The sequence below is a fragment of the Orcinus orca genome, chromosome X (genome assembly GCF_937001465.1).
Source record: "Orcinus orca chromosome X, mOrcOrc1.1, whole genome shotgun sequence".
NCBI classification, from domain to species: domain Eukaryota; kingdom Metazoa; phylum Chordata; class Mammalia; order Artiodactyla; family Delphinidae; genus Orcinus; species Orcinus orca.
Window position 1 is genome coordinate 96,651,365 of NC_064580.1, and position 26,011 is coordinate 96,677,375.

At 41.1% G+C, this 26,011-nt stretch overlaps 1 protein-coding gene across 4 annotated transcripts in view; it reads right to left on the bottom strand.

The window, feature by feature from the left end:
* CHRDL1 (chordin like 1) overlaps positions 1-26,011 on the bottom strand; it is a 115,486-nt gene that overhangs the window by 15,167 nt on the left and 74,308 nt on the right. For all 4 annotated transcript variants that reach the window (XM_033408818.2, XM_012537348.3, XM_033408817.2 and 1 more), the window contains exons 7-8: positions 9,459-9,526; positions 3,012-3,180 (exon numbers count right to left, since the gene is read on the bottom strand). In XM_033408818.2, the coding sequence (XP_033264709.1) occupies positions 3,012-3,180; positions 9,459-9,526 (237 nt within the window). The remainder of the gene's footprint in view (positions 1-3,011; positions 3,181-9,458; positions 9,527-26,011) is intronic.

Below are 26,011 nucleotides of genomic sequence, written 5' to 3' on the forward strand. Positions count from 1 at the left end.
ATGTGCTTCTAGGCATGAAAATCTCCCAGGAAGGTTTGCTGTCCAGGGAGACTAGTTGCAAAAACTACAGGTCTTCTCAAAGGGCCAAGTTTTTCCAGATTCTGAAGCAAATCCATTCAGAATGTCAAATGCTATGAGAATGTGATCTGCTAACACAGATGGGTACGGAGCTCAATGGTGCTGGCTTACTCTCTGGAGTGGGAAGGAAGGTGCTGAGACAAGACTGAGAAGGAAAGGACCCACCCCTCCCGGGTAAGTGGTGAAAGGTAGCCTTTTACGCCTCTAATCTTCTGGCAATGTCCTGTATCCTCATAGTGGCTGCAGAGATTTGGCTACAGCGAATCACTGACTGCTCTAGAGATACCCTTTGGTGGTCTCACATTTGCTGAGTGGAAGAGAAGTCACCGGCTCCATGTTTTCTGGGGGAGGGGTGCGGTTTGCAAGAGCAAGCATCTGGGCTGCAGGCTGAGGGGCCTATGAAGGGAAGGAGTCACAGGAACATCCTTCAGTGCAAACCAACCAAGACCTATCCGGCTTTGACTGTAAGGCACGGAGCTAAGCTCCAGTATAAGACCTGCACAGAGCCGCAAATAGGGAGGTCTGAGAATGAGTTCTCTCTTTTTTGAAAGTGCTGAGACATTCTGGAGATCTCCAGCCATGACGGGGACTGGGTGTGTTTCTCATTATTCCCATCACCTCATCATGCCCAGGGAGACCTGTTGGTATCCCAATCAACAACATCTCTAGGGTGGGTTGTATCACTTAAGGCGGGGCGAGGGCGGGAGGAGTAGCTCCACTTGGGGCGTTTCTTAGGAACTGACTGATTTGGCTGCAAGACAATGGCCTCAGAAGGATGAATCATTGGGCTATTTCTCTCATCAAATCCACTGGGTCACATTAGGAAATATGGACGATGTCGGCTGCCTTTTCCTGTCCTCTGCAAGAGCTGCTAGAGTACTAGGCCCTCTAACAGGTCAATCCACGTAAAGATTTCCAAGAACCTAAGCCAGAGAAGCTCCTAATCGTACAGTGAGATAGAAGAGGGGCTTGAAATCTAAACTGTTGATGGAATCACAGGACAAGATGGACCAGATGTGTTGTTCTCTCTCCCGCCAAGCCCTCTTCTCTCTCCTCCCCAGACAGTGACACACCCTTCTAGACAACGAGATCGTGTGGGGGCAGACTCTGCTTCAAGAAAGTTTAGGCTGGACTCAAGAATGGTGGGGTCCTGCTGCTTCTCCTCTTGAACTCTAGCAAGGGACAAAGTAGATGTATCACAGAAGAACACATTGTTAGCAGGAGGGCTAAGGAGCGGGGCAGGCAGGACCCCCAGGGTTATATAGCCAGGTCCCCTGTCCCCTAGACATTTGGACTAAGGGAATAATCCAGACTCGGTAAGAGCCTACACTCTGAAGTGCAATAGGGTGAGATCAGCTCTCTAGGGGGAAACACAGCCTTCTCCCCACCAACAAATTCTCAAGATGATTTCGATCATCCAGCTGGGGCGCTGGGAGTCGGAGATCGGGACAAGTGACTCTCCAGTGAACTATAATAGAGAAAGGTCAGGAGAGAACAGCTGCATTCGAATCAATGGGGTCAATGAATAAATGAAAACCAGCTGCGGCTTTTGTAGGACATGGAGAAATCAAGGGATGAGCCTCTGCCCTGAAAATGAAGAGGCCTGTGGAAATTATGGGATTTAGGATTTTCAAAGACCATTTCCCCACACGTTTTTTAAGGCTTTAAAATACTTTCAGAGCAAATGGAATCTATTGAAGGCAATTTAGGATTGAAAACCAAACTGCATCTTTACCTAACTCCTCCTCCTCATTTCATAAATTCATATCAGAATGCCTTGGAATTTCAAAATAATAAATTTCAAATCAAACCCAGATCAATAGTAAATATTTCCAATTCTTCTAATACCTCACCATTTTTTATTAAGAGTTTTATTTTGAATGTTCTTTTTTTAAGCCTGTTAGTTTCAAAAGCAATTTAATTTTTTTATCTGTAATCTGAAATTTACATCTAACTAGTAACAGATGTGATCAACTGGCTTTGGCCTGACCAGCTTTGTTGAGATTTATAGTAGGAGTTCTTTGTAACGGATTGTTTTTCACCCATGTTATTCAATCATTTGGTTTAATAATTTATTACTTTTAACCCATTCAGAGAACTGCCTTTGATTTGTTTTTCCTTTAAAGGAAACAAAACATGTTTGTGGTTTCATAAAAAGGAACCAGCTGAGCTTTTGCTCTGAAGAGCTGGTTGACAGGATGCCTAAAGGAGTAAGAAGCAGTCAATTGTTTGATCGAATTTCTCCTCCCCCCACCACCCCCGACCCCCGCTACTGGCCGGGAGGCGGCGGGGGTGGGGTGCACGCGGTGGCTGGAGAACTCTGTGCAGGAAGGAATGGGCCGTGGACGTGCTTGGCCGAGTGGGTGCTCAGCCAGGAGGTTTCTGGATTTCTCACTGGATTACTCACTTCTAAGCATAATCTCCTCCTATGAATTAGAATCTCGGAGTGGGAAGCCTGGAATAAGTGCCTTTAACAAGAGCGCCAGGAGAAGCTGGGGCAATGAGGGGTGAGAATTGCTATCTCTACGGTTCAGATGAGCGCTTTAGAGGCGTTTAAAGCCGACTAGCTCTGAATATTGGGTGTCCTGCTGGAAAACAAACCGCCTTTCGTTCTGTTAAAGCCCCAGCAAACTTTCCCAAATGACCTTCAACCCCCAGAGGCAACGGAGAAAATGCTGGAGGGTGCATCAGGTTCACTGCTTTCTCACCTTCGGTCCTTAATAAGGACAGATACTCCTGAAATATAAACTATGGTCTTTGGACTGTATTTAGGAAAGTCCTAACAGTCCACACTCGCTTGGTAGACCGGATGCTGAGCGATCCACATGGGAATGTCTGATATGTATGGGAGAAAGGGCCCTTTCCCAGCTCTCCAAAGACCAGGGCTGCTGAAGCCCCGACAGGGTGCAGTACCAAAGAAGCACGTCCCTTACCCTGGCCATGCTTGTGTTTGTTATTGATGACGATCTGCACGATGGTTCCTGACGCTTGCTGCGAATCCATGAGCGCTCCCCGGTGACTTCTGGCTCCGGGAAAGCGGGGCAGACCTCCAGCCTGTCGGCTCGGTGGGGGGTCATAGTGCGAGCGGTGGTAAGAATGTCTCTGTGAAATGACAAAGGACAAATTCAGCCCCCCCCCCGAATCTACCAATGAGAAGACTGAGATGGACTTAGCTACCTTAGAAGCTGTTTGATCGTTTTTAGTGACGAGCTCTGATCTTAACTGCATGTCCACCAAAACCAACAGAGAAACTGGGATGTGGTGGAAGAACAGCGCTGGCAGCATGCTGAGATTTCTCTCTCTTCTGGCAGGAGACTGGACTAGATTCACAGACAAGCTCCTGAGGGAGAAAAATAGCCCAAAAGGGTAAAGTATCTTTCCTGCTCCCAAGAATCTCACCTTCAGGTTTAAGAATTTACACAGTCACCTGCAAGGCAAGGCAGAGTGTGATAGAGGCCACAGAAGAAGGATAAAATGCTGTGCAAATTAGGACGAGACAGAGAGCTTCTAGTTGGGGAGGGTTTGTGACCTGGGCCATGAAGCATGAGTAGACTTTTTACAGGCAGACTTGGTGAGGAATATTCCAGGCAGAGATTTCCAAGTTGAGAAGGTGTACAGAGAACATAGAGTCCATAAAAGGGAACAGCCGAAGGATAACATTCCAAAAGTGGGTTAGAGCCAGATCATGGAGGACTTGCAATGACAGGCTAAGAGGCGAGGACTTTATTTGGTAGGCAACAGAGGTGAGGGTGTAGAAGCCTTTCAGGGATTTATTTTTTTTAAGTATGTAAAAAAATCAGAACTGTGTTTCAAAAGCATTGAGCCCTGACAATGTGTACGGTGAACTGGATAGGAGGAAGAGGTGGGAGGCGAGTCTGGTCTGGATAACAGATACTGAGACTCCAAACGCAGGCAACGGCATGAGGGCACAGAGCAGGGCACAGATACCCCAGACGGTTTATAGACAGAAGAATAGACTGTGCAGGATGGCACTAGAATGTCAGCTCCACAGAGGTGAGGACTTTTGTTGTGTTCACTGCTGTATCTCCAGTGCCTAGAACAGTGCCCAGCATCTAGAAGGTGCTCATCAAAGCCTTGTTGAATGGACGAAGGAAAGCTGCGGTGCCTCATGAAAGTTTAGAGTCTTGTAGTACAGACAACCCCATCATTGCTCTTTCAGCAAGGGTTCAAGACACACGATGAGCCCACTATTCTGCTACCCACCCCTCACCCACGAGATGAAGTAGAATGGGGTTAGAGGAGGATGGAACGGATGAAGAATAGAACCTCAAGGCTTAAAGCCCAATAACACTGTGTGTTAGGGGTAAGGGAAGGGGGTGGGTCCCACGAAAGAAGCTTTTGCAGGCAATTACAAAGGAATATCCTTATATTCAGTGATAGAAATAGCAAGGAACATTGAGAAGGTAGTTATGGGATCCCCTGACCCCACCATCCCCTAAAACATTTATCTGAGTTATGTTCCATAGACACACATGTCGCAAACTTAGCTTTGGGAATTATTATTACTCTCCTGGTTAGGGGGCGGGGAGGCATGGGTGAGAGAAGGCGAGAGCGAACAGGAGCTGAAGTAAGAGAAAGAGAACATTATCCTATAGCTAAGGAGAGCCCATGCTGGTGCATTGCTATAAAAACTCACACAAATAAGAGTTTGCACCAATTTATTATCGTGCGCACAGACAGGATTCTCAGTGCAAATATTTTTCATTCCCACAATGGCTCATATGTCTCTTTCTGCCACAGTCACTCACATTCCACAAAGGCCATTACAGATTGTTCTGTCCTTTCTGGAGTTTGGCAAAGTTTTGCCAAAGGAACACAAGAGAGGACAGTTTGGCTGGTGGGTGTCCTACTGATGCTGGAAGGAGGGGGTTCGACGGGGCTAGAATTTGAAAGGGAAGGTAGCTGACCCAGGATAAGCTGCAAGTACAAGGAGTTCTCTGATTCATGAGGGTGAACACGAATTGAAAAGCTGTTCTTCGGTACCGGGGACTCTGATCCTGGACATATGATAAGGGGAGAAAAATGATTCAAGACACACAAAAAAGGAACACAGGGCTTTTGATCAGAGGCCAACCCAGCCCTCCCCAAACCTCATCTAAGTCTTTTATTTTACAGACAGAGAAACTGAGGCCAAGAAGAAAAGGGGTTTTATTTGGGGTGAGAGTGATAGTTGAGCTTTTGGAGACGGCAGGAGAGTGGGAGAGCGGGAAAGGAGAGAGGAAGAGGACGACGTGGGAGAGATCACATCTGCTTAAGCTCAGGGATCCCCAAACATTTGCTTAAAAGCTGCTCCAAAGAAAAATTCTCTCCCATATAGAAGTCTGCTACAGTGTTCACAAGCACACACGCCACTGGTCGCCATCTCGGCTGCACACAGAATCACCTGGGGAGCCGTAAAAACACTAACCCCACCCCAGGGATTCCGATGGAATTGGTCTGGGGTAAGGCCTGGGCATCAGGATTTTTATATACTCCTCAGGGGACCCTAATTTGAAGCCAAGGTTGAGAATAACTGACATAAAGGATCTTCTGTTTCAGCCCCAGGGTTGGGGTGGTGGCGTGTGATTTTGATTTAGGAGTAATGGCTCTTTCAGAGTCGCTCCCCTGAACGGCCAGGGGCCGTTCTGACCTTGGAACGTATAGCTAAGGCGAAAAAGGCATTAATGCCTTGGAGTTGTAAGTGAAATTGGAGCTTATCTTTAAAACCAGCTGTGAATAGGCTGTTTGAGAGAGCAGGTCAAAACCAGTTAGGTAGAAGCGATCACATGTCTAGGCTTTGTTTTCTTCTGCTCAATATTCTGGTATTATTTGATTTACTGACTTGAAGGACTGACAAATATCTCGGGCTTCTGAGATGGCTGTTACACAGTTCTTTCCTGGTGTTGGAAAATCTCCGCCATTGAAGAAGTTACCCAGGAGTTTCTTCTTTACTTGTTCTAAGGTCTAAGATATAAGGGTTTTATCGGCAGAAACAGGAAAACATGAAAGTTTAGAAATGGCCTCAGAAGTGCCTTCCTCGTTCTGATCCTACGCTACAGTTCTGCAAGATGTTACCATTGGGGGAAACTGGGTAAAGGGTGCATGCCATCTCTCTGTGTTCTCTCTTACAATTGCAAGTGAATCTACATTTACTCACAAAATTAAAAGTTTAATTTAAAAAATGTCTTCAGAATTCATTCGAATCCACACAGCCATGAGCACATTACACCTTAGTCATGAGTAACCTAGGACTATCCCTGTCTGGGAGATACTCAGGCCAGTTTCCTATCCAGAGCATTGTTCTGAAAATGTGAATGAGACATGGATTTTTATGTGTTTCATATTGTTTCTATGCCAAATTCTTTCACTTTTCTAATGGTAAATCTCTGAGTAATCTATTGGGGGCAAAATCGGAGTTTGGCTATTGTCCAGAACAAAATTATGCTTGCTTTCATGTTTTGGCTTTCCATCCTGTGCCTATTTCTTTCTCCTCACATTCCTCCCCCCCCCCCACCCCACCCCCGCACACTTCCCCCAATGGTACAGGGACCAGTTCATATGAAGTTATGATCTGGAAATCAAACAGAAACCATTTCAGGTTTTTACAAAGTAGTCATCATTAAACCACTGGTTCTCCTTTTTGTGCACTTCGTAAAACTTGGTTAAAATGATGGTTTTGAGCCCACTTGGCAAAATAAACCAATCAGCTGTGTTTCTGTTGACCCGAGGTTGTGATGGTTCCCTAGGAATAGGAACAGTCTACTGAAAGGGACACTCTACTGAATCAGAAATGTGTTTGTTTTTTTCTCCCATGTGGAAAGTTGGGCCTGCAAATGCTTTTCGGAAGGGATTCTCCTACCTTCTAATAAGTTGGAAGAATTTCTCTCTGATTTGGGACAAAGTCCTATGCATTAACATTAAGGAAAAGCACCCCCCCCCCCGCCTTTGCAACACACACACATACATTTCACTCTACCTTCCACGCCCGTTCATTCAACACATATTTATTGGGTGCCAACTATGTGCCAGGTACATACTTTTCTGTTACTACAGATGCTATTTATTATTTAAATCATATCCCGCAATATCTATCCCTTGTAGAACAAAGGAAAATATTTATTTATAATAAAGTGGAACCATCTGGACATTTTGGCCTACCAGGCGCAAATGTTCATTTCTAAAGATAAGTCTTGAACTGCTTTGAAAATCTATAACTCTTTCAAGGCCCTGCCTTCTATATCTGACCTCTTTTGCTACGGGAAGTATCAGATTAAGTCCAGCCCTATGACCAGCAGTTCAGGAAGAACAACGAGGCTGAAAGACAATGATGGAGGTGGGGACAGCATGAGACAAAGTCAAGAAGAAAGACTAATTAATGGCATTACCAGCAAGACCACTGAGGGGCCATAGTGCTTAGTGTTGGGGGCTGAGGCACCCAGCTTAAGGTGACTGAGACCTAACTTTGGCTTAGAATGGCATCTGGTTGACAGCTACTAATTTAGCCACTCTCGACTTCCTACCATGATTAAAAAAAAAAAAAATTGGGGCTGAGGAAATTCACAACACAGAACAGGGAGACTGACATCATCTCCCATCAGGATCTGGAAGGAATCTCACTTAGTATAAAGCAGATACACTGCTGGATGGAGAAAGTCTTTCCTCGGGGTCTATGTTAACCCACAAACTGGGAAGCCCACGCTCTCTTGCAGGAGTGCTGCTTTTTTGAGATATCCAGAGTATTATTCTCCACTCCATTCACAAATCCTTCTCCATTCATTTGGAAACAAGAATGTCTAGAAAAGAATATGACTAGACAATAAAACAAATACAAATCCTTTCATCTCCTTGCTGAGGGTGTTGGCAAGCTGGGGGCATGCAGGTCAGAAGTGGCATATGTGATGGCCTTAGCCACACTGTGATGTTGGTATTGATCATTTTATTAGGTCCTGGATCAACACCTTCTTCCATACCCTCATGATTCTTGGACCTGACCTATAATTCCATAGACTCTTGCCCTAATATCCAATGTTTGTTGAGAACTAATTTCCAGGGTTTTAAAAATCATTTAAATTTGATTTATTACAAAACTAATTCATGCTCATTGAAAAATATCAAATAATACATAAGATACAAAATTAAAAATCAAACGTTACCTTTCCTCCTGCCCACTTGCACCCCTCTGAGAGTATCACAATTAATATATTGGTATGTGACCTTCTAGATCTTTTCATATGCATTTACTCACATGCACACACAATTTTTACATAAGGAAATGATAGTATAAATTGTATCCTGCACCTTGTTTTGTTTACATACTATATCTTGGCGATCCCTCCACTTTACTACATTTTGACGTACCACATTCTTTTTAACAAATGTATGGTGTCCTATAGATTGGGTGTGTTTAACCAAACCCCTATAGATAGCATTTAGGTTGTCTCCATTTGTCTTGCTTTTATGAAAATAATTCTACGTTGAATGCTCTGTATGCTTCTTTTGTATGAGGGTATGATGAATACCCATTTATTTGCAACGAATGCCTTGGTACATTTTGTACTTCTTGTACACTCTTTTTATTGGATGAAAGATTCTTTAAATTCTACAGTGTTTTACCATTTTCAAAAGTTTCACACTCATGATTTCATACAATCCCATATGGACTCATATAAAGTCCCTTAATGTGATAGATCCTTTGAACCGGAACATCTTCTTTTTCTGATTTTTAGAGGTTTGAAGTGTTGCTCTACTTAGACATATATTTCTTGGAGGGATTCTCTTTTGTTAATTACTTCAAAATAAAAAGGAATAAGAGACGCTACTACTATACATAAAGAGATGCCCACTCATAAGGCTTATTCTGGGATTAGCACCAAGAAATGAGAAGATGTTGCAGGTTGAGAAAGGGAATCTGGCTGCTACCTTTCCTTTCTTCCAGCTGTATGACTGAGAGCCTAAGGCTTAGAGGAGGTTTCTATGGACATGTCCAAGGTACCTGTGCCCAAAGGATGGGCTGACCTGCCTTACGATCCCACAGAAGGTCCTCACTGTTGAGGCTGGGGGTGGTGACTTGCCTTCCTTACAGAAGACAAAGATTTGGCAAGTCATCCCGAAAGGGTACCAACTTCTAATCTAGATGAAGGGTGCCTAAGGGCTGGGCTATGATTTCTTCATGTTCATGTCCTGGCCCCAGTTACCAATTATACAATGCACTTAAATGGTTCCAGGTTGGTGATGATGGCATTCACACTTCTGAGGAAAGGGAAGAAAAATGGTGTTAGAGATGGGCCTTTTTATGGCATTGCTGGGACAGTACCCATGGAGGGAGAGAAGTCTGGCCTGATGCTGTGAAGTATTGAATTATTTGAGCTATTCACACTTACTGCTTCTCTGTTGGCAGGTTGCCTGAAGATATCACCATCAGAATGTTCCCACGACAATTCTCCATCCCCTGTTTATTAAAAAGAAATAAAGAATTATACATACATAGAAGGGGAAAATATTAACCTGTGACCCAGTTAACATTTTGGGTTCTATGATCCCAAGGTTCTCTACATATTTTAGCTGTTGTGGCTGTCCTTCAAACAGCAATGTTGAAAGATTTCTCCCTGGGTGTGCCTCATTTTTCAAGACAACTCTGAAGTAAGTTGCCACTTTCTAAAACAGACCATCCAGCAATATTACACAGAATTTGGAAAATAAAAGGGAAAATAATCACTTTCCACTGTAATATAGCCATCATTGTCACATTTGCTTATTTTATTCTGAAGATAGTTAAGTCTTTTACAGGTCATATTCAACTTGTGTTTAAACTACCCTTCAAAAGTGAGAGTTTTGAGGATTTAGTCTGTCATGGTTTGTTAAATTCACCATTATGCCTCTGAGAAGTTATGACTTGATCTGAAAGTTAAGGTAAAACTTGCTGTGGCTAAAGTGTTTACATAACCCATATCTTCTATTTTTGTCTGAGACACCTTTCTCTGGGTCTCCACAGCCCACTTTGTGAACAGCAAATCCCTATCGTTGCTGTCTTCCAGACTAACTGCTTTTGGGGGAAGATTTTACTTTCAGCCTTGAGAAAAGCAAACTCACAACAGATATGGATATTCCTCAGCTGATTAAAGATAAAAAATAAGAGGATAATCTCCAAAAATACTGCCTTGTATCATCTATGACCAAACAAGCAGATGGGAAGAGCTCGGTCTTAGAGATATTTGCACCACTCTAAATGAGTACTATTTGTGTGTGTGTGTGTGTGTGTGTGTGTGTATACCTGGTTGAGGATAACCCAATATCTGTTCAACCATATATTTCATGGGATAACACGGAATACAAAAATGTATAAACATTAAGAATTTTCTATTCTAATTCATCTCCCAAGCTTTCAAAACCTAACTCTAACTAGTAATGTGTTACTGGTTCAAGTACTGTTACTGGTTTAGGGCTGGAAAAAGACCTCAAGATGAATTTGATACCAATATTATCATCGGGTAGCAACATAAAACATAGCATGGCTTTAACCTCCATGATTCAAAGATCATCTTACGGAAAAAAATTATGAATTTTGAAGATTTACCTATGATTGCTACATTCATCTTCCTAAAACACCACTTTGATTATATAATCGTATCATTTCCTGATCAAAAAAAACCCCTCAGTGGGTCCCCATCTAAGACTATCTATTATCATCCCCCACCTCATCTTTACTGAGCACCTACCTCCGACCCAACTATCTTAGCTACTCTACAATGGGAACCCTTTGACCTCTTTACTCTTCATTGAAACTGTGGCCCCCATTCTTGGTTCCATGTTTTTGCTCATGTTATTTTTCTTCTGAAATTACTTTCCCAGCTCCCACACTCTGTAGCTCCTGTGTGACTATAAAAACCACGAAGGTTTTCCTCCTCTACAAAGTCTTCCTCAAGTTCTCTCACATATTTCTGATTGCCTAAAGGACTTAGCATTCTGTAGCCTTAGAGATGTACAGGACTTCAGGCATAATTTTGTCCAACTGTTCCATGTAACAGGTGGAGAAACCAAGGCTCAGAGAGAGCAAGGAGCCATTTACTCACATAGCGAGTTGATGAGAGCTTACAACCCAAATCTCAGATTTCCTGGTTCCCAAATAAGTATGTCTATTCTATAAGAGCAGGGTTTATTATTTGTGTTATTAATGGCTGTATCACCATGATCTATAACGGTGCCTGACACATAATAGTCACTCAATAAATACTCATCAAATGATAGATTTGGGAGGCCTTCTCTTATCACCTATCTAAAATTTCAAATCCCCTCTGATACTTCTTATCCCCCCTCTTTGCTTTTTGATCTTAGGACTCAACAGTATCTTACAGTTTATGTATTTTATCTGTTGTCTTCTTTCTCCCACTAGAATTCTCCTATGAGAACGAGGATTTTTGTCTTATCATGTTCACTGATGTAACCCGCAGCACCTAGAACAGTGCTGGACACATAGTTAGTATTTATTCAAAATTTCTTGAATGAATGAATACTTAAACAGTTTACAATATTTTCTTCTGTTAAATGTTTCTTGAGCCTGCCTTGTCTCCCTAAAGAGACTGTAAATCCCTTGAAACCAAAGACCATGTCTTAGACCTCCCTCTGTGTCACCTACATCACTGGTTCTCAAAGTGTGGTCTCCGGACCAGCAACATCAGCATAAATTGGGAACTTGTTAGACATGCAAAATTTTGGACCCCACCCCATACCTAGTAAGTCAGAAACTCTGGGGTGGGGGGTCAGTGATCTGGGTACACCTCAGGTTTTCAGTATATGTACTGAGTTGAACTTCAGTAAAAAATACAGAATTAGGTACTTAGCCAATAGCATACTTGCCTCTTCCTGGTTATTCCATGTCTGAGTAAAGATGGTAGACAAAGATTACACTCAGACTATCTGGAAACCCTGACTAACTTTGTAAGAGTGAAGATGCTTTCACCTTTGTTTATGTCAAAAAATAATGCCCAAGTCATAATGGCCATCATTAAAAAGTCCACAAATACTAAATGTTGGAGAGGGTGTGGAGAAAAGGGAACCCTCTTACGCTGTTGATGGGGAATGTAAATTGGTGTAGCCACTATGAAGAACAGTATGGAGGTTCCTCAAAAAGCTAAAAATAGAGTTGCCATATGACCCAGCAATCCCACTTCTGGGTATATACCCAGACAAAACTATGATTCGAAAAGACACATGCACCCCAATGTTCACAGCAGGACGATTTACAATAGCCGAGACACGGAAACAAACTAAATGTCCATCAACAGATGAATGGATAAAAATGATGTGGTACATATATACAATGGAATATTACTCAGCCATAAAAAAGAAGGAAATTTGCAGCAACATATGGATGGACCTAGAGATTATCATACTAAGTGAAGTAAGTCAGAAAGAGAAGTCTAGACAAATACCATATGATATCACTTATATGTGGAACCTAAAATACAACACGAAACAGAAACAGACTCACAGACACAGAGAACAGACTTGTGGTTGCCAAGAGGGAGGTGAGGTGGGGGAGGGAAAGATTGGGAGTTTGGGATTAGCAGATGCAAAACAGTATACACAGGATGGATAAACAACAAGATCCTACTGTATAGCACAGGGAACCATATTCAATATTCTGTGATAAACCATAATGGAAAGGAGTATGAAAAAGAATATATATATATATATATATATATATATATATATATATATACTGAACTGCTTTGCTGCACAGCAGAAATTAACACAACATTGTAAATCAACTATACTTCAATAAAATTTTTTTAAAAGAAAATAATAATGCCCCAAAGTCAGTTAACATACATTGAACACTTCTTGGGTGGAAAACCTGATACTTAGGCAGAAAGAGAAGAGAAATCAGGGCTGGACCCTTGCCCTCGAGACATTTACAACCTGTTTGGAGGGACAGGAAATCAATATAGAAAAGAGCCTAAAAAACACACGCACAGAGTAGCAACTGGAAACACAAATGGAATATACGTGCTTAGGAGATATTGAATGTGTGGAGTGAGCAGTCAGATGTAATCGTGGAAAGCATCCCCAAAGAACTGTTAAGTCATGTTTTTAGAAGTAGATACTGCAGGGTATAAACAGTCATATGGGCAGAAGGTATTGCCAACTGGAGGGAAAGGCATTTGCAAAGGACCAGAGCTTTGGAAATAGCAAGTCACACAGTGGACACAGCAAGCAAGGTGTGGCTTGAGTGGAAACTTCAGAAGTGTAACAAGAGAAAGGGGGCTGGTGGAGAGATAGAAAGGAAAGGAAGGAGGGTGGGAGGGAGCAAGGGAGGGGGACGGGTTGTTGAGATAACAGGGTGGTAAATAATTCCTGTGTGGACTTCGAAAAGAGGCTGAAGAATTCATATTTGATCCCGTTACCAATTTTTAGGTAGAGGTGCATATGGTATAAATGATATTTGTGGAAGCTTATCCCGGCAAGGGAGTGCTGACTGGCTGGGGAGTAATTGGAATCTGGGAGGCCAACCAGGAAGCTATTGTAGTAACATGTGATAGGCCATGAGAATCCAGATGGAGAAGAAGGGGTGAATCACACTACTGCAGATAACAAGAAAATGATAAGACCCTGATGGAATATTTGATAAAGGAGGAGGAAGGCAAAGGAGAAAGTATAAAATGACTCTAGGGTTGCAATCTGGAGAGCTGGGGAATGGCGCTGCCCTCGACAGTGACTGAGTGGGTATGGACTTGGATTTACTTGTTCCGTTTTAGCTGGCAGTGATGGGTCTAAGCTATGTCCTGAGCCAAATGAAAATATGGGACCAGAGAGAAGATTTGAAACCAGAAAAGATTTGCCAGCAAAATGGCAAAACAAAATGTAAACGCTATAGTGTGTGGTTTCAGGCCTAATCAAAGTAGCCGAAAGAGAACAAATAACAAAAGAAAAATGAGACAATAGCTCTCCTCATGAAATGCCCTTTTTAAATGCAGATTTAATGATTGGTATTGACATGAAATGTTTATTCAGCATGACCTTCTAAGAAGCTCAATTTATTGCATTTAGACCCTAGAGTCTTAAAAGGGCTTTTAAAGAGTATCTTTAAATACTTAATAGTCCAGACAGAATCTTAAAGCAATACAGAAGCATACAGTCCCTGTTAAATAAGCAGAGAGGCAAGATAGCAAAGCAACGAGGCAAGTCAGTTACCACACAGACTATTAAATACCCTGTAATACAAGTTCAGATGAATGTGTCATAACCACCTAAGCATTTGCAGACAGTTATGTGTACCTAAATTTGAACTATTTCACTTCATCAAAAACTACTGGAGCCATTACTTCCGTGTGTGTGTGTGTGTGTGTGTGTGTGTGTGTGTGTGTGTGTATTCTCTCAGTATTTTCATTGCCTTTGAGCTTTCAAAGTCTTCAAAATGGCATTCTCTAAGCTTGCATGTTCTGTAAGTAGCCACTAAAGGTTTCAACATTTTAGTTATTTTATACATGAACCATAGTTAAACTTGAATTATCTTCTCAGATGTTCACATTAGTGGTTCTTTAGACTGGGGCAGGGTCTATCTGGAGAGCTGAAAATAGGTTGGTCCGTTTACAATCTTATACCTTATACCTTAGATATTATAACGTAGATATACATACATAAAATACATAAAAGAAAAAAGTAGGCACCAAAGCCCTAAAAAAAACCTGTTTCTGTGCTTTTTTTCCTGATTCACTGGACAAATTATCTTGAGTGAGAGGAAGCCTCTTTTTTCAGCCAAGTCATTAAAAAAAAAAGAAAAAAGAAAAACAATGATTCTAATGGAGACAGATGGATTCTAGCTAATTCCGAGAAGCAACAAGATGTAATTTTAACCAATTTTTAAAACCAAAATGAAAAACAACTCTAGTGTACTGTATGTCAAACAATATTCATTTAACCTTAAAAGCCACATGTGTTGTTTATTCAAACCTCAATTATACTCTGAGTGGTACCCTATGGAGATAGAATGGCTTGGCTTTCTGGTAATGGGAGAAATGGAGAACAAGTATTTGAAAAATGGTCAAGAGCTAGGCTAAAATTCAGACTGTTTATAACTCCCATTGCTCCCATTAATCTCTGGTTGGCCGGAGCAGGTCACAGAAGTAAACCCTGTTCTCTCAAGAAGACTAAGTGTACAATGAGATTATGAGATACCATGAAGATCAACCTCAGACAGCAAAACTACGCCAGCGTGTGGCCACTTCTGAACCACATACAACATCATAAATAGGGTGCCCATAGGTCCTGATTTACCTGGGACAGCCCAGTTTTATGCCTGTTTCTCTGACAGGCATAATTATTAAGATTGCCTCTCTCACTTTCAAAAGTGTCCCGGTTTGGACAATAAATTATATGGTTACTCTAATCATAAGGCAGGTAGAAATTTTAAATGAATCCCCGAGATGGGGGGAAGTGATCTCCGTGACAAGGGAAACTGATCTCTGTATTTTCAGAGGAACAAGTTGAAATCAGCAGAATCAAGGCAAATGGTTAAGGGTTTTTGAGGAAAAGTGGGAGAGGGCAGAGAGGAAGAAACTGATGGTGAAGTCTCCACCTACTACTTGCCAGGTTCCCTGGGGGGCCACTTTACAGCCAGTACTCAATACCCAAGCTGAAGACGAAAGAGGGGATGGAAGCAGATGGCTCTGGGGAGGCTTCCATCAAATATCTACTTCTACAAATTCTGTGGAGAGGGATCAAGCATGCTGAAATTTGAGGGAAGCTTTAAAGAACACTGGTATAAGGATTCGGCATTGGTAGACATGTGAGCTCCCAATAATGATATATAGTATTGAAGATGCCCTCCAGTGTCTCATAAAGTGGACAGTCAGTTTTTTTAGAAAATATCTTGTTGTCAAATAAAGCACTTTATTGCCTGGGCTGCCAATACAAGCTCTTAGCATTTTAAACAAAATATCTGCTTGAGAAATACTAAGACACAGACAAGGGAGGTGGGGGGGACTCCTGCCCACAGTGGCAAGCCAAATCCAAAGAAGAGTACTAAAGTATCTAGAAAAATCAGAAATGTGTGTTTTTTTAAAAGTGCATTGTGAGAGTGCATATGTTTGCAGGAAGGCATCATGGGAGAGGAAATAAAGCAACTTAGCTAGTGCCCACGACCCACATTCTGCTCTTTCAATGGAGATGTGGTTAAACAGATCCAAGTTCATGGTTAGAAATGGGGTCTTTGCGTCCCAGAGTGGTCCCAATGAATCTGCTGGAAGTGTTAGCATATCTGGCCCCTGGGAGCACAGTCATCACAAAGTCTGCTCCTCCCGGTAGCCTCAGAGTTAAGAGTGCCGGAGGTTGCTTCACATCCCCAAGCTGAGAGGCATCATAGTAATAACGGCGAAGAAAACAGCCTGGAGCCAGACTGCGTGGGTCCAAATCCTGGCTCTGCCCCTTCTCATCTGTGTGGCTCTGGGCAAGTGAATGAACCTGTCTGTGCCTCAGTTGATAAAATGGAGACAATAATACATATCCCATAGGGTTGTGAAGAGAAAATGAATTAGTATATGCAAAGAGCTTAGAAGAGCGCCTGGTACACTGTTATGTCAGTGTTAGCTATTATTCCCCCTCCCTCTTCTTCCCATCCTTTCCCTCCACTTCTTCCTTCTTCTCAAGAGTAGCTTACAAAGGGGAAAACCCAACTTAAGGGACCCTCACAAGGGTACTATGCATTTAACAAAGGAAAGCGTCTGTATTAAACAAACAAGTGAAGCCTAGCAGAAAGAGAAAATTTATGCCCACACCTAGAAAAGGAATAATATCATTCCTAAAGTCAGGGTCCTGGAGATACCCAAATAATTAAAACGGCTGCAGAGATTCCTTCAGCTCATTCCTTCTAAACTAATGATTAGACTTCTCATCATTATGCTAGTCCTCTCCTCCTTTTCATCTTTATTTAGAAAAGGAGTTTGCGTTTTAATTAAACCCCTTTTTCTCTCTTGGCTTAAAGTGATGCTTGAGAGGACAGATATCTGCTTCTTTGGGAGGCAGTGCAATTTACATACTCATAAAGTGGAGTGGTAAAACTCCAAGTACCCAAATAAAGTACAGTCCTGTGCTACCACATTCATAAATGGAAAAGAGCAAGCGGGATGGAAAAGGGAAACTCAGTGATCCACCAATGCTTACTGTCTTGTCAACCTGGAAATGAAAAGCTGTCAGTTTAAGGTCCTTCTTCTTTCCACTTTGGCTTCCTGGCCCCATCCAAAGAGGACTGGACTACTTGGTGGGAGAAGGAGACGTGGGTCTGGTTTTAATAGCCAAAGCTAAGGGAAAAGTGGATGTAGCTATTCCAGCAATTTGCTTAAACCAATTGGATAGTTATATCAATTTTCCACTTTGCCTGCGCCATGGAGACCTGGACTTTGTAAGTTCTTACGGTTATAATGTAGATAATATTCAAATATGATTCCTCTGCCTATCACTCTTCTTTCTCTTTTTCCTCTGTTTATACTGTCAGTCAAGAAATCAGATTAATTTCCATAAATGTTGAAGTCTAATTTCATGAAAACTATTCTAATAAGAGTAATGGGCATACCCAGCGGTGTGTTTCTGGGCAGTCATGGCATCCCTTGAAGTAGTTAGAAGGACAAGGCTGAAAGAAGAGTGGCTTTAACCACCCGTGAAGAAATAATTGCTCTGAAATGCTTCACTGGGAATTTCTTATTTTTATTGTAGAGCCAGACTCATACACACATGAAAAACCCTCCAACCCAGCAACAGGATGGGGCACTATTGACCTTGACAGGATATCCCAGATGGCCAGTTAAGAATCATCACTCTTAATTTGTTAAACCAGTATGAAAGGCAATGCTGTCCCATCCACCGTCTGAGGGGTTTTCTGTCCAAGAAGAAACATTCTAGACATAAAAGACATGCCAGGAAGGAACATGATGACCTCATAGGGGTGGGAGTCCTGTGATAGTCAGCAAGCATGTGGAGGTGAATTCTGAGTGCAAGGGATGGAAAGAGAACAAAAACCACCTGAAAGTTTCCACAGAAGGAGAAAGCTTCCAGTTGCAGTTTAGAAGAAGAGGAGAGGTAGACAAGGATAGAAAATCCCTAAGATGGTCCCTAAGATGAACATGAATGACTCACTTTTGAAAAGGAATTACTAGTGGTAGTCAGACTCTTCTATAGCTATGAAAAGATTGGAGTGTTTCAATACATTTTGAAGTTTAGGTGATACATACAAAGTAGTGTTTCTCATTAGCAATGTTTCCTTCCTATCATTATGACCAGGAGATGGTAGTGTTTCTGTAGAAAATGTGGGCAAAACCAAAAAGAGCTCTAGACTGATATGTGAGGATCTATATTTGGAGTGTTATTTTCTCTAGTTTCCTGTGATTTTGAAAACTTTGAAAAATTTGGTAGATTTCCGTGATGTTAAAAAAATCAAATATCTCACATACCACTTCCCTCGAGATCTCTGGGTTCCAGCCAAGATGGCGTCTGAGGTGTAATTTTGCTGCTTTTTGGAAAGAGAAATCAAGAGTCTTACATAAAATGGCAGTTGTCTTGAACACTGACAAATTGCCTTTGAACAGTTGCTTCCAGTTTCAGTCACCTTGACGGAGTTAGCAAAAATATCTCAATTTCATAAAAAGAGATGCAATTTTCATGCTAGGCTCACTGGAGATGTTTTGGAGAAATGGGCTTGGGATGAGTAAATTGTGAGGTCAGTTATTTCTCCTGCCTCCCTCCCTAGCCAGGACTGCACCTGGAGTGCTTGTCAAAAGCTTTTCATAACTGTGGCTCTCTTTCCTTTTAACAAATCCATCACAAGCTATATACTTAATACTACGCTAGGGGAAACAGAGGAAGAAGATGGTCCTTTCCTTATAGAGCTTCCCAGTTGAGGAGCCAAGATCCGTAAAACAGTGAACAGTACAAGAAATATTTTTAAATGCTGTATTCTACAATCAGACCAAGCCCTGAAAGTGGTCAACCAAGGAGACCAATGAGGACTAGAGTGATCAGGTAAGGCTATTTAGAGGAGATGCAATGTCAGCTGGGGTCTTGAAAGATGGGTAGGATCCTAATTGGTAGAAGAGAGGTGGGAAACTATTCCAAGCTTGTGGGGAGTAAGAGTCAAGAGAGGCACACAACAGGAGGTAGGATCAAGATGGCAGCATAAGAAGATCCTGAACTCACCTCCCATGGGCATACCAAAATTACAGCTACTCACAGAGCAGCCATCTCTGAGAGTGACCTGAAGACTAGCAGAAAAGATTTCCCATAACTAAAGATATAAAGAAGGAACCACAACGAGACAGGTAAGGGGGTGGAGATTCTGTCTAGTTGGGACCCACGCTCCTGGCAAGGTGACCCATAAGTGGGAGGGATATAAACACAAATGTCCTACGCAAGGAGTGAGGGCTCCACATTGGACTCCCCAGCCCAGGGTTCCCACACCAGGAAGACAAGCACTCAAAACGTCTGGTTTTGAAAACCAGTGGGGCTTACATTTAGGAGAGCTGGAGGGCTGAAGGAAACTGAGACTCTGCTCTTAAAGGGTGTGTGCAAAAATTCATTCACTCCAAGTACCAGCACAGAGGCAGCAATTTGAAAGGCACCTGCGTCAGACCAACTTGCTGATCTTGGAGAGCCTCCCAGAGGAGCAGAAGGCAACTGGGACTCCCCTGGAGACACAGATGCTGGTGGTAGCCCTTACTGTAAGCTCATTCTACTGTGCTGATACTGGAACTGGCAGATACCATTTTGGAATCCTCCCTTTAGCCTCTTAGCGCTGGGGACCGCCCAACCCACCAGTGCACCCATAGCAGTTGTGAGCTACCAGGTTGCACAACCAGCCATGCCTGAGGCCTGCCCTACCCACCAGTGTACCTGCAGCATTAAACACCACCAGATTGCACAGCCAGCCTGGCCAGGGTCCAACCATGCCTACCAGCGCACCAGTAGCAGTTAGCTTTGCCACAACTGCATGTAGCCCATACGGGGGACACCCCTGGATCATCTGGCTCTGGAGACCAGAGAGAACCATGCTGTTGGGTCCCATAAGACATCTTTTACATAAGGTCATTTCTCCAAGATCAGGAGAAAGTCCCTACCTAATACATAGAAATAAACACAGATAATTAGGCAAAATGAGGAGACAAAGGAATATGTTTCAAACAAAAGAACAAGACAAAAACTCAGAAAAAGAGTTAAATAAAATAGAGATAAACAATCTACCTGATAAAGAGTTCAAGGTAATAATCATAAAGATGTGCACTGAACTTGGGAAAAGAATGGAAGAACGCAGTGAGAACTTCAACAAAGAGTTTTAAAATATTAAAAAAAAAAACTATCAGAGCTCAAAACTACTGTGACAAAGCAAGAGAGAGGCATGGACATATATACACTACCAAAGTAAGGTAGATAGCTAGTGGGAAGCAGCCACATAGCACAGGGAGATCAGCTTGGTGCTTTGTGACCACCTGGAGGGGTGGGATAGGGAGGGTGGGAGGGAGGGAGACACAAGAGGGAAGAGATATCGGAACATATGTATATGTATAACTGATTCACTTTGTTATAAAGCAGAAACTAACACACCATTGTAAAGCAATTATACCCCAATAAAGATGTTTAAAAAATACAATAACTGAAATGAAAAATATGCTAGAGGAAATCAAGGGTAAATTAGATGATACAAAAGGATCAGTGACCTGGAAGAAAGAGCAGTAGTAATCAACCTAGCAGAACAGAAAAAGAAAAAACAATTTTTGTAAATGAGGATAGTTTAAGAGACCTTTGTTACCGCTTTAAGTACACTAAAATTCACATTAGAGGGGTCCCAGAAGGAGAAGAGAGTGAGAAAGGGGCAGAAAACTTATTTGAAGACATAATGGCTGAAAACTTCCCTAACCTGGGGAAGGAAACAGATATCCAGGTCCAGGAATCACAGAGAATCTCAAAAATGATGAATCCAATGAGAGCTACACCAAGACATATCATAATTAAAACGGAAAAAGTTAAAGAGAAAATTTTAAAGGTAGCAAAAGAAAAACAACTAGTCACAAGGGAAAGTTATCAGCTGAATTTTTAGCAAAATTTGCAACCCAGAAGTGGGTGGCAAGATATATTTAAAGTGCTGAAAGGAAAAACTTTACCACCAAGAATACTCTTCCTGGCAAGGTTATCATTCAGAATTGAGAGATAAAGCATTTCCCAGACAAGCAAAAACTAAGAGTTCATCATCACTAAACTGGATTTACAAGAAATGTTAAAGAGTCTTCTTTAAGTGGAAAAGAAAAGGCCACAACTAGAAATAAGAAAATACATAAAAGAAAAAAAAATCTCACTGGTAAAAGCAAATATATAGTAAAGACAGTGGATCAGCCACTTAGAAAGCTAGTATGAAGGTTAAAAGACAAAAGTTATAAAATCAACTATAACTAAAATTAGTTAATGGATACACAAAGTAAAAAGATGTAAAATATGACATCAAGAACATAAAACATGGCGGGGACAGTAAAAATGTATTGCTTTTAGAATGCATTGAAACTTAAGTGACTATCAGCTTAAAACAATCTGCTGTATATCTAGATCAATATATAAACCTCATAGTAATGACAAACCAAAAACCTACAATAGATACACAAAAAATAAAGAAAAAGGAACCCAAACACCACACTAAAGAAAATCATCAAAGCACAAGGGAAGAGATTAAAAGAAGAAAGGAACAGAGAGAACTACAAAAACAACGAAAAAAACAATTAACAAAATGGCAATTAAGTACGTACCTATCGATAATTCCTTTAAATGTAAATGGTTTAAATGCTCCAATCAAAATACATAAGGTGTCTGAATGGATGAGAAAATAGAACTCATCTATATGCTTCCTATAAGAGACTCACTTCAAACCTAAAAACACATAGGCTGAAAGTGAAAGAATGGAAAAAAGATATTCCATCCAAATGGAAACAAAAAGAAAGCTGGGGTAGCAATACTCATATAAGATAAAATAGCCTTTAAAACCAAGACTGTAAAAAAAGACAGAAAAGGCATTATGTATTGATAAAGGGGGCAATCCAACAAGAGGATATAACACCCACCAATATTTATGCTCCCAACATAGGAGCACCTGAACATGTAAAACAAATATTAACAGACAAAAAAGGGAGAAATACAATAATAGTAGAGGACTTTAACACCCAATTTATGTCAATGGATAGATCAACCAGACAGAAAATCAATAATGAAACACTAGTGTTAAATAACACTTTAGTCCAGATGCACCTAATAGATATATACAGAACATTTTATCCCACACTAGCAGAATACACGCTATTTTCAAATGCACATGGAACATTCTCCAAGAGTGATCACATGCTAGGACACAAAACAAGTCTCAATAAATTTAAGAGGACTGAAATCATACCAAGCATCTTTTCTGACTAAGAGGTATGAAACTAGAAATCAATTAGACAAAGAAAAGTGGAAAAAAACACGAACATGTCGAGGCTAGACAACATGCTACTAAACAAAGAAAATCAAAGAGGAAATTTAAAAATACCTTGAGACAAATGAAACTGACAACACAACTTTCCAAAGTCTATGGGACACTTCAAAAGAAGTTCTAAGAGGTAACTTTATAGTGATACAGGCCTACCTCAAGAAACAAGAAAAATGTCAAATAAACAATCTAACCTTACACCTAAAGGAACTAGAAAACGAGGAACAAAGCCCAAAATTAGTAGAAGGAACGAATAAAGATCAGAGTGGGAATAAATGAAATAGAGACTTAAAAAAATAATAGAAAAGACCAATGAAACTAAGAGCTGGTTCCTTGAAAAGATAAACAAAATTAATAAATCTTCAGCCAGACTCATCAAGGAAAAAAAAGAGAGGGCCCAAATAAATAAAATAAGAAAGAAAGAGGCAATGTTACAATTGACACCACAGAAATACAAAAGATCGTAAGAGATTACTACGAACAATTATATGCCAGCAAATTGGACAACCTAGAAAAAATGGATAAATTCCTAGAGACACAAATCTCCCAAGACTGAATCCGGAAGAAACGGAAAATCTGAACAGACCCATCACTAGCAGTGAAACTGAATCAGTAATCAAAAAACTCCCAACAAACAAAAGTCCAGGACCAGACAGTTTCACAGATGAATTCTACCAAACATGTAAAGAAGACTTAATACCTATCTTCCTCAAACTATTCCAAAAAACTGAAGAGGAAGGAACACTCCCAAACTCATTCTATGAGGCTAGCATTAACCTGACACCAAAACCAGACAAAGACACCACAAAAAAAGAAAATTACAGGTCAATATCCCTGAAGAGCATAGATACAAAAATCCTCAACAAAATACAAAATGCCCACTCTTGCCACTTTTATTCAACATAGTAATGGAAGTCCTAACCACAGCAATAAGACAAGAAAGGGAGACTAAAAACATCCAAATTGGAAGGGAAGAAGTAAAACTGTCACTATTTCCAGATGACATGATACTATAAATAGAAAACCTTAAAGACTCCACCCAGAAACTCTTAGAACTATGGCATTTTTCACAGAACTAGAAAAAATAATCCTAAAACTTGTATGGAACCACAAAAGACCCAGTATAACCAAAGCAATCTTGAGAAAGAAGAACAAAGCTGGAGGCACCACACTCCCAGACTTGAGACTATACTACAAAGCTATAAGTAATCAAAATAGTATGGTACTGGCACAAAAACAGACACATAGATCAATGGAAAAAATAAAGAGTGCAGAAATAAACCCACACTTATATGGGCAATTAGTTTATGACAAAGGAGCCAAGAATATACAGTGGGGAAAGACAGTCTCTTCAATAAATGATGTTGGGAAAACTGGACAGCTACATGCATGAGAATGAAACTGGATCACTTCCTTACACCATATACAAAAGTAAACTCAAAATATATTAAAGACTTAAATTAAGACCTGCTACCATAAAACTCTTAGAAGAAAACATAGGCAGTATGCTCTTTGACATCAGTCTTAGCAATATTTTTTGGATCAGGCAAGGGCAACAAAAGCAAAAATAAACAAATGGGACTACACCAAACTAAAAAGCTTTTGCATAGAGAAGGGAACCATCAACAAAAAGAAAAGGCAAAAAAAAAAAAAAAAGAAAGAAAAGGCAGCCTACTGAATGGGAGAAGATATTTGCAAATGATATATCTGATATGGGTTTAATATCCAAAATATATAAAGAACTCACATATCTCAATATCAAAAAAAATAATCTGATTAAGAAATGAGCGAGGGACCTGAACAGGCATTTTTCCAAGGAAGACATACAGAAGGCCAACAGATACAGGAAAAGATGCTCAACATCACTAATCATCAGGGAAATGCAAATCAAACCACAACGAGATATTACCTGACACCTGTCAGGATAACTATTATGAAGAAGACAAGAAACAGTATGTGTCGGTGAGGATGTGGAGAAAAGGAAACCCTTGTGCACTGTTGGTGGGAACGTAAACTGGTGCAGCCACTATGGAAAACATATGGAGGTTCCTCAAAAAATTAAAAATAGAACTACCATACAATCCTGCAATTCCACTTGTGGGTATTTATCAGAAGAAAATGAAAACACTAATTAGAAAAGATACATGCCCCCTTATGTTCATTGCAGCATTATTTACAATAGCCAAGATATGGAAACAACTCAAATGTCCATCGACAGGTGACGAGATAATGAAAACATGATACACACACACACACACACACACATACACAGAGGAATATTATTCAGCCATAAAAAAGAATGAAATCTTGCCATTTGTGACAACATGGATGGACCTTGAGGGCATTTTTCCAAGTGAAACAAGCCAGACAGAGAAAGACAAATGCCATATGATCTATTCTATGTGGAATCTAAAACACAAAACAAACAAAACAAAACAAAACAAAACAGAAGCTGACCCACAGATACAGAGAACAAACTAGTGGTCACCAGAGTGGAGGCGGGGTGGGGTATGGGTGAAATGGACGAAAGGGATGAAGGGGTACAAACTTCCAGTTATAAAATAAATAAGTCACGGAGATATAATATACAACATAGGGAATATAATCAATAATATTGTAATAACTTTGTATGGTGATAGATGGTTACTAAACTTATTGTGGTGATCAATTCCTAAAGTACATAAATGTTGAATTGCTATGTTGTACACTTGAAACATATAATATTTCATGTGAATAAAAAAGAGAGGCACATAACAGGGCTAAAGGTGGGGAGGAACATGGCATATTATAAAAAGAGGAGTGTCAGCCTAGTGGAGAAGGTGTGTGTGTTGGTGTCAGAGAAATGAGGATGGGTAGTGGGTTAAGGAAGGGTCTGACCGTTTGACAGAGGGCCTTTAAAAACAAGCTGCAGAACTGAGATTGGATAATATGGTAAGAAATGGTAGACACTGGCCAACATGATCAAGCAGTTCCTTAAGAAGTGAAGTCTGAACTTGAGTACATGCAGCAGGTGCAGTGTAGGAAGGACAGCATAGATACTCCTGCAACATAGAGTGGCTGGTTTCATGGTGGGATCAGAAGTCAAGGATCCTGGGAGGATAGGACTGCCACCAGTTATCCCCCCAACTTTTGAGTCAATCCTCCTACACCCTGCGATGCAGAGAGCAAAGAGGAATATGGTGTGAGCTGAGGCCGGAGAGATGGTCGTCTTCAGAGTCCTCCTTCACCTCTCTGAGTAGATGGACCCCTGTCCATTACTGGCTTTTGTAACACCTTTCCTTTGCAGCATGTGGCACAGTTGCGATTTTATATTTACTTGTCTCGACATTTGATAAATGTCTGTCATTCCCACTAAACTCCGCAAGGACTGGTTCCAGTCCCGGTCTGTTTTGTTTACCATTGTATCTCCGGTACCAGCACAGCGCCAGGTACTCAGTGGTTGCTCAA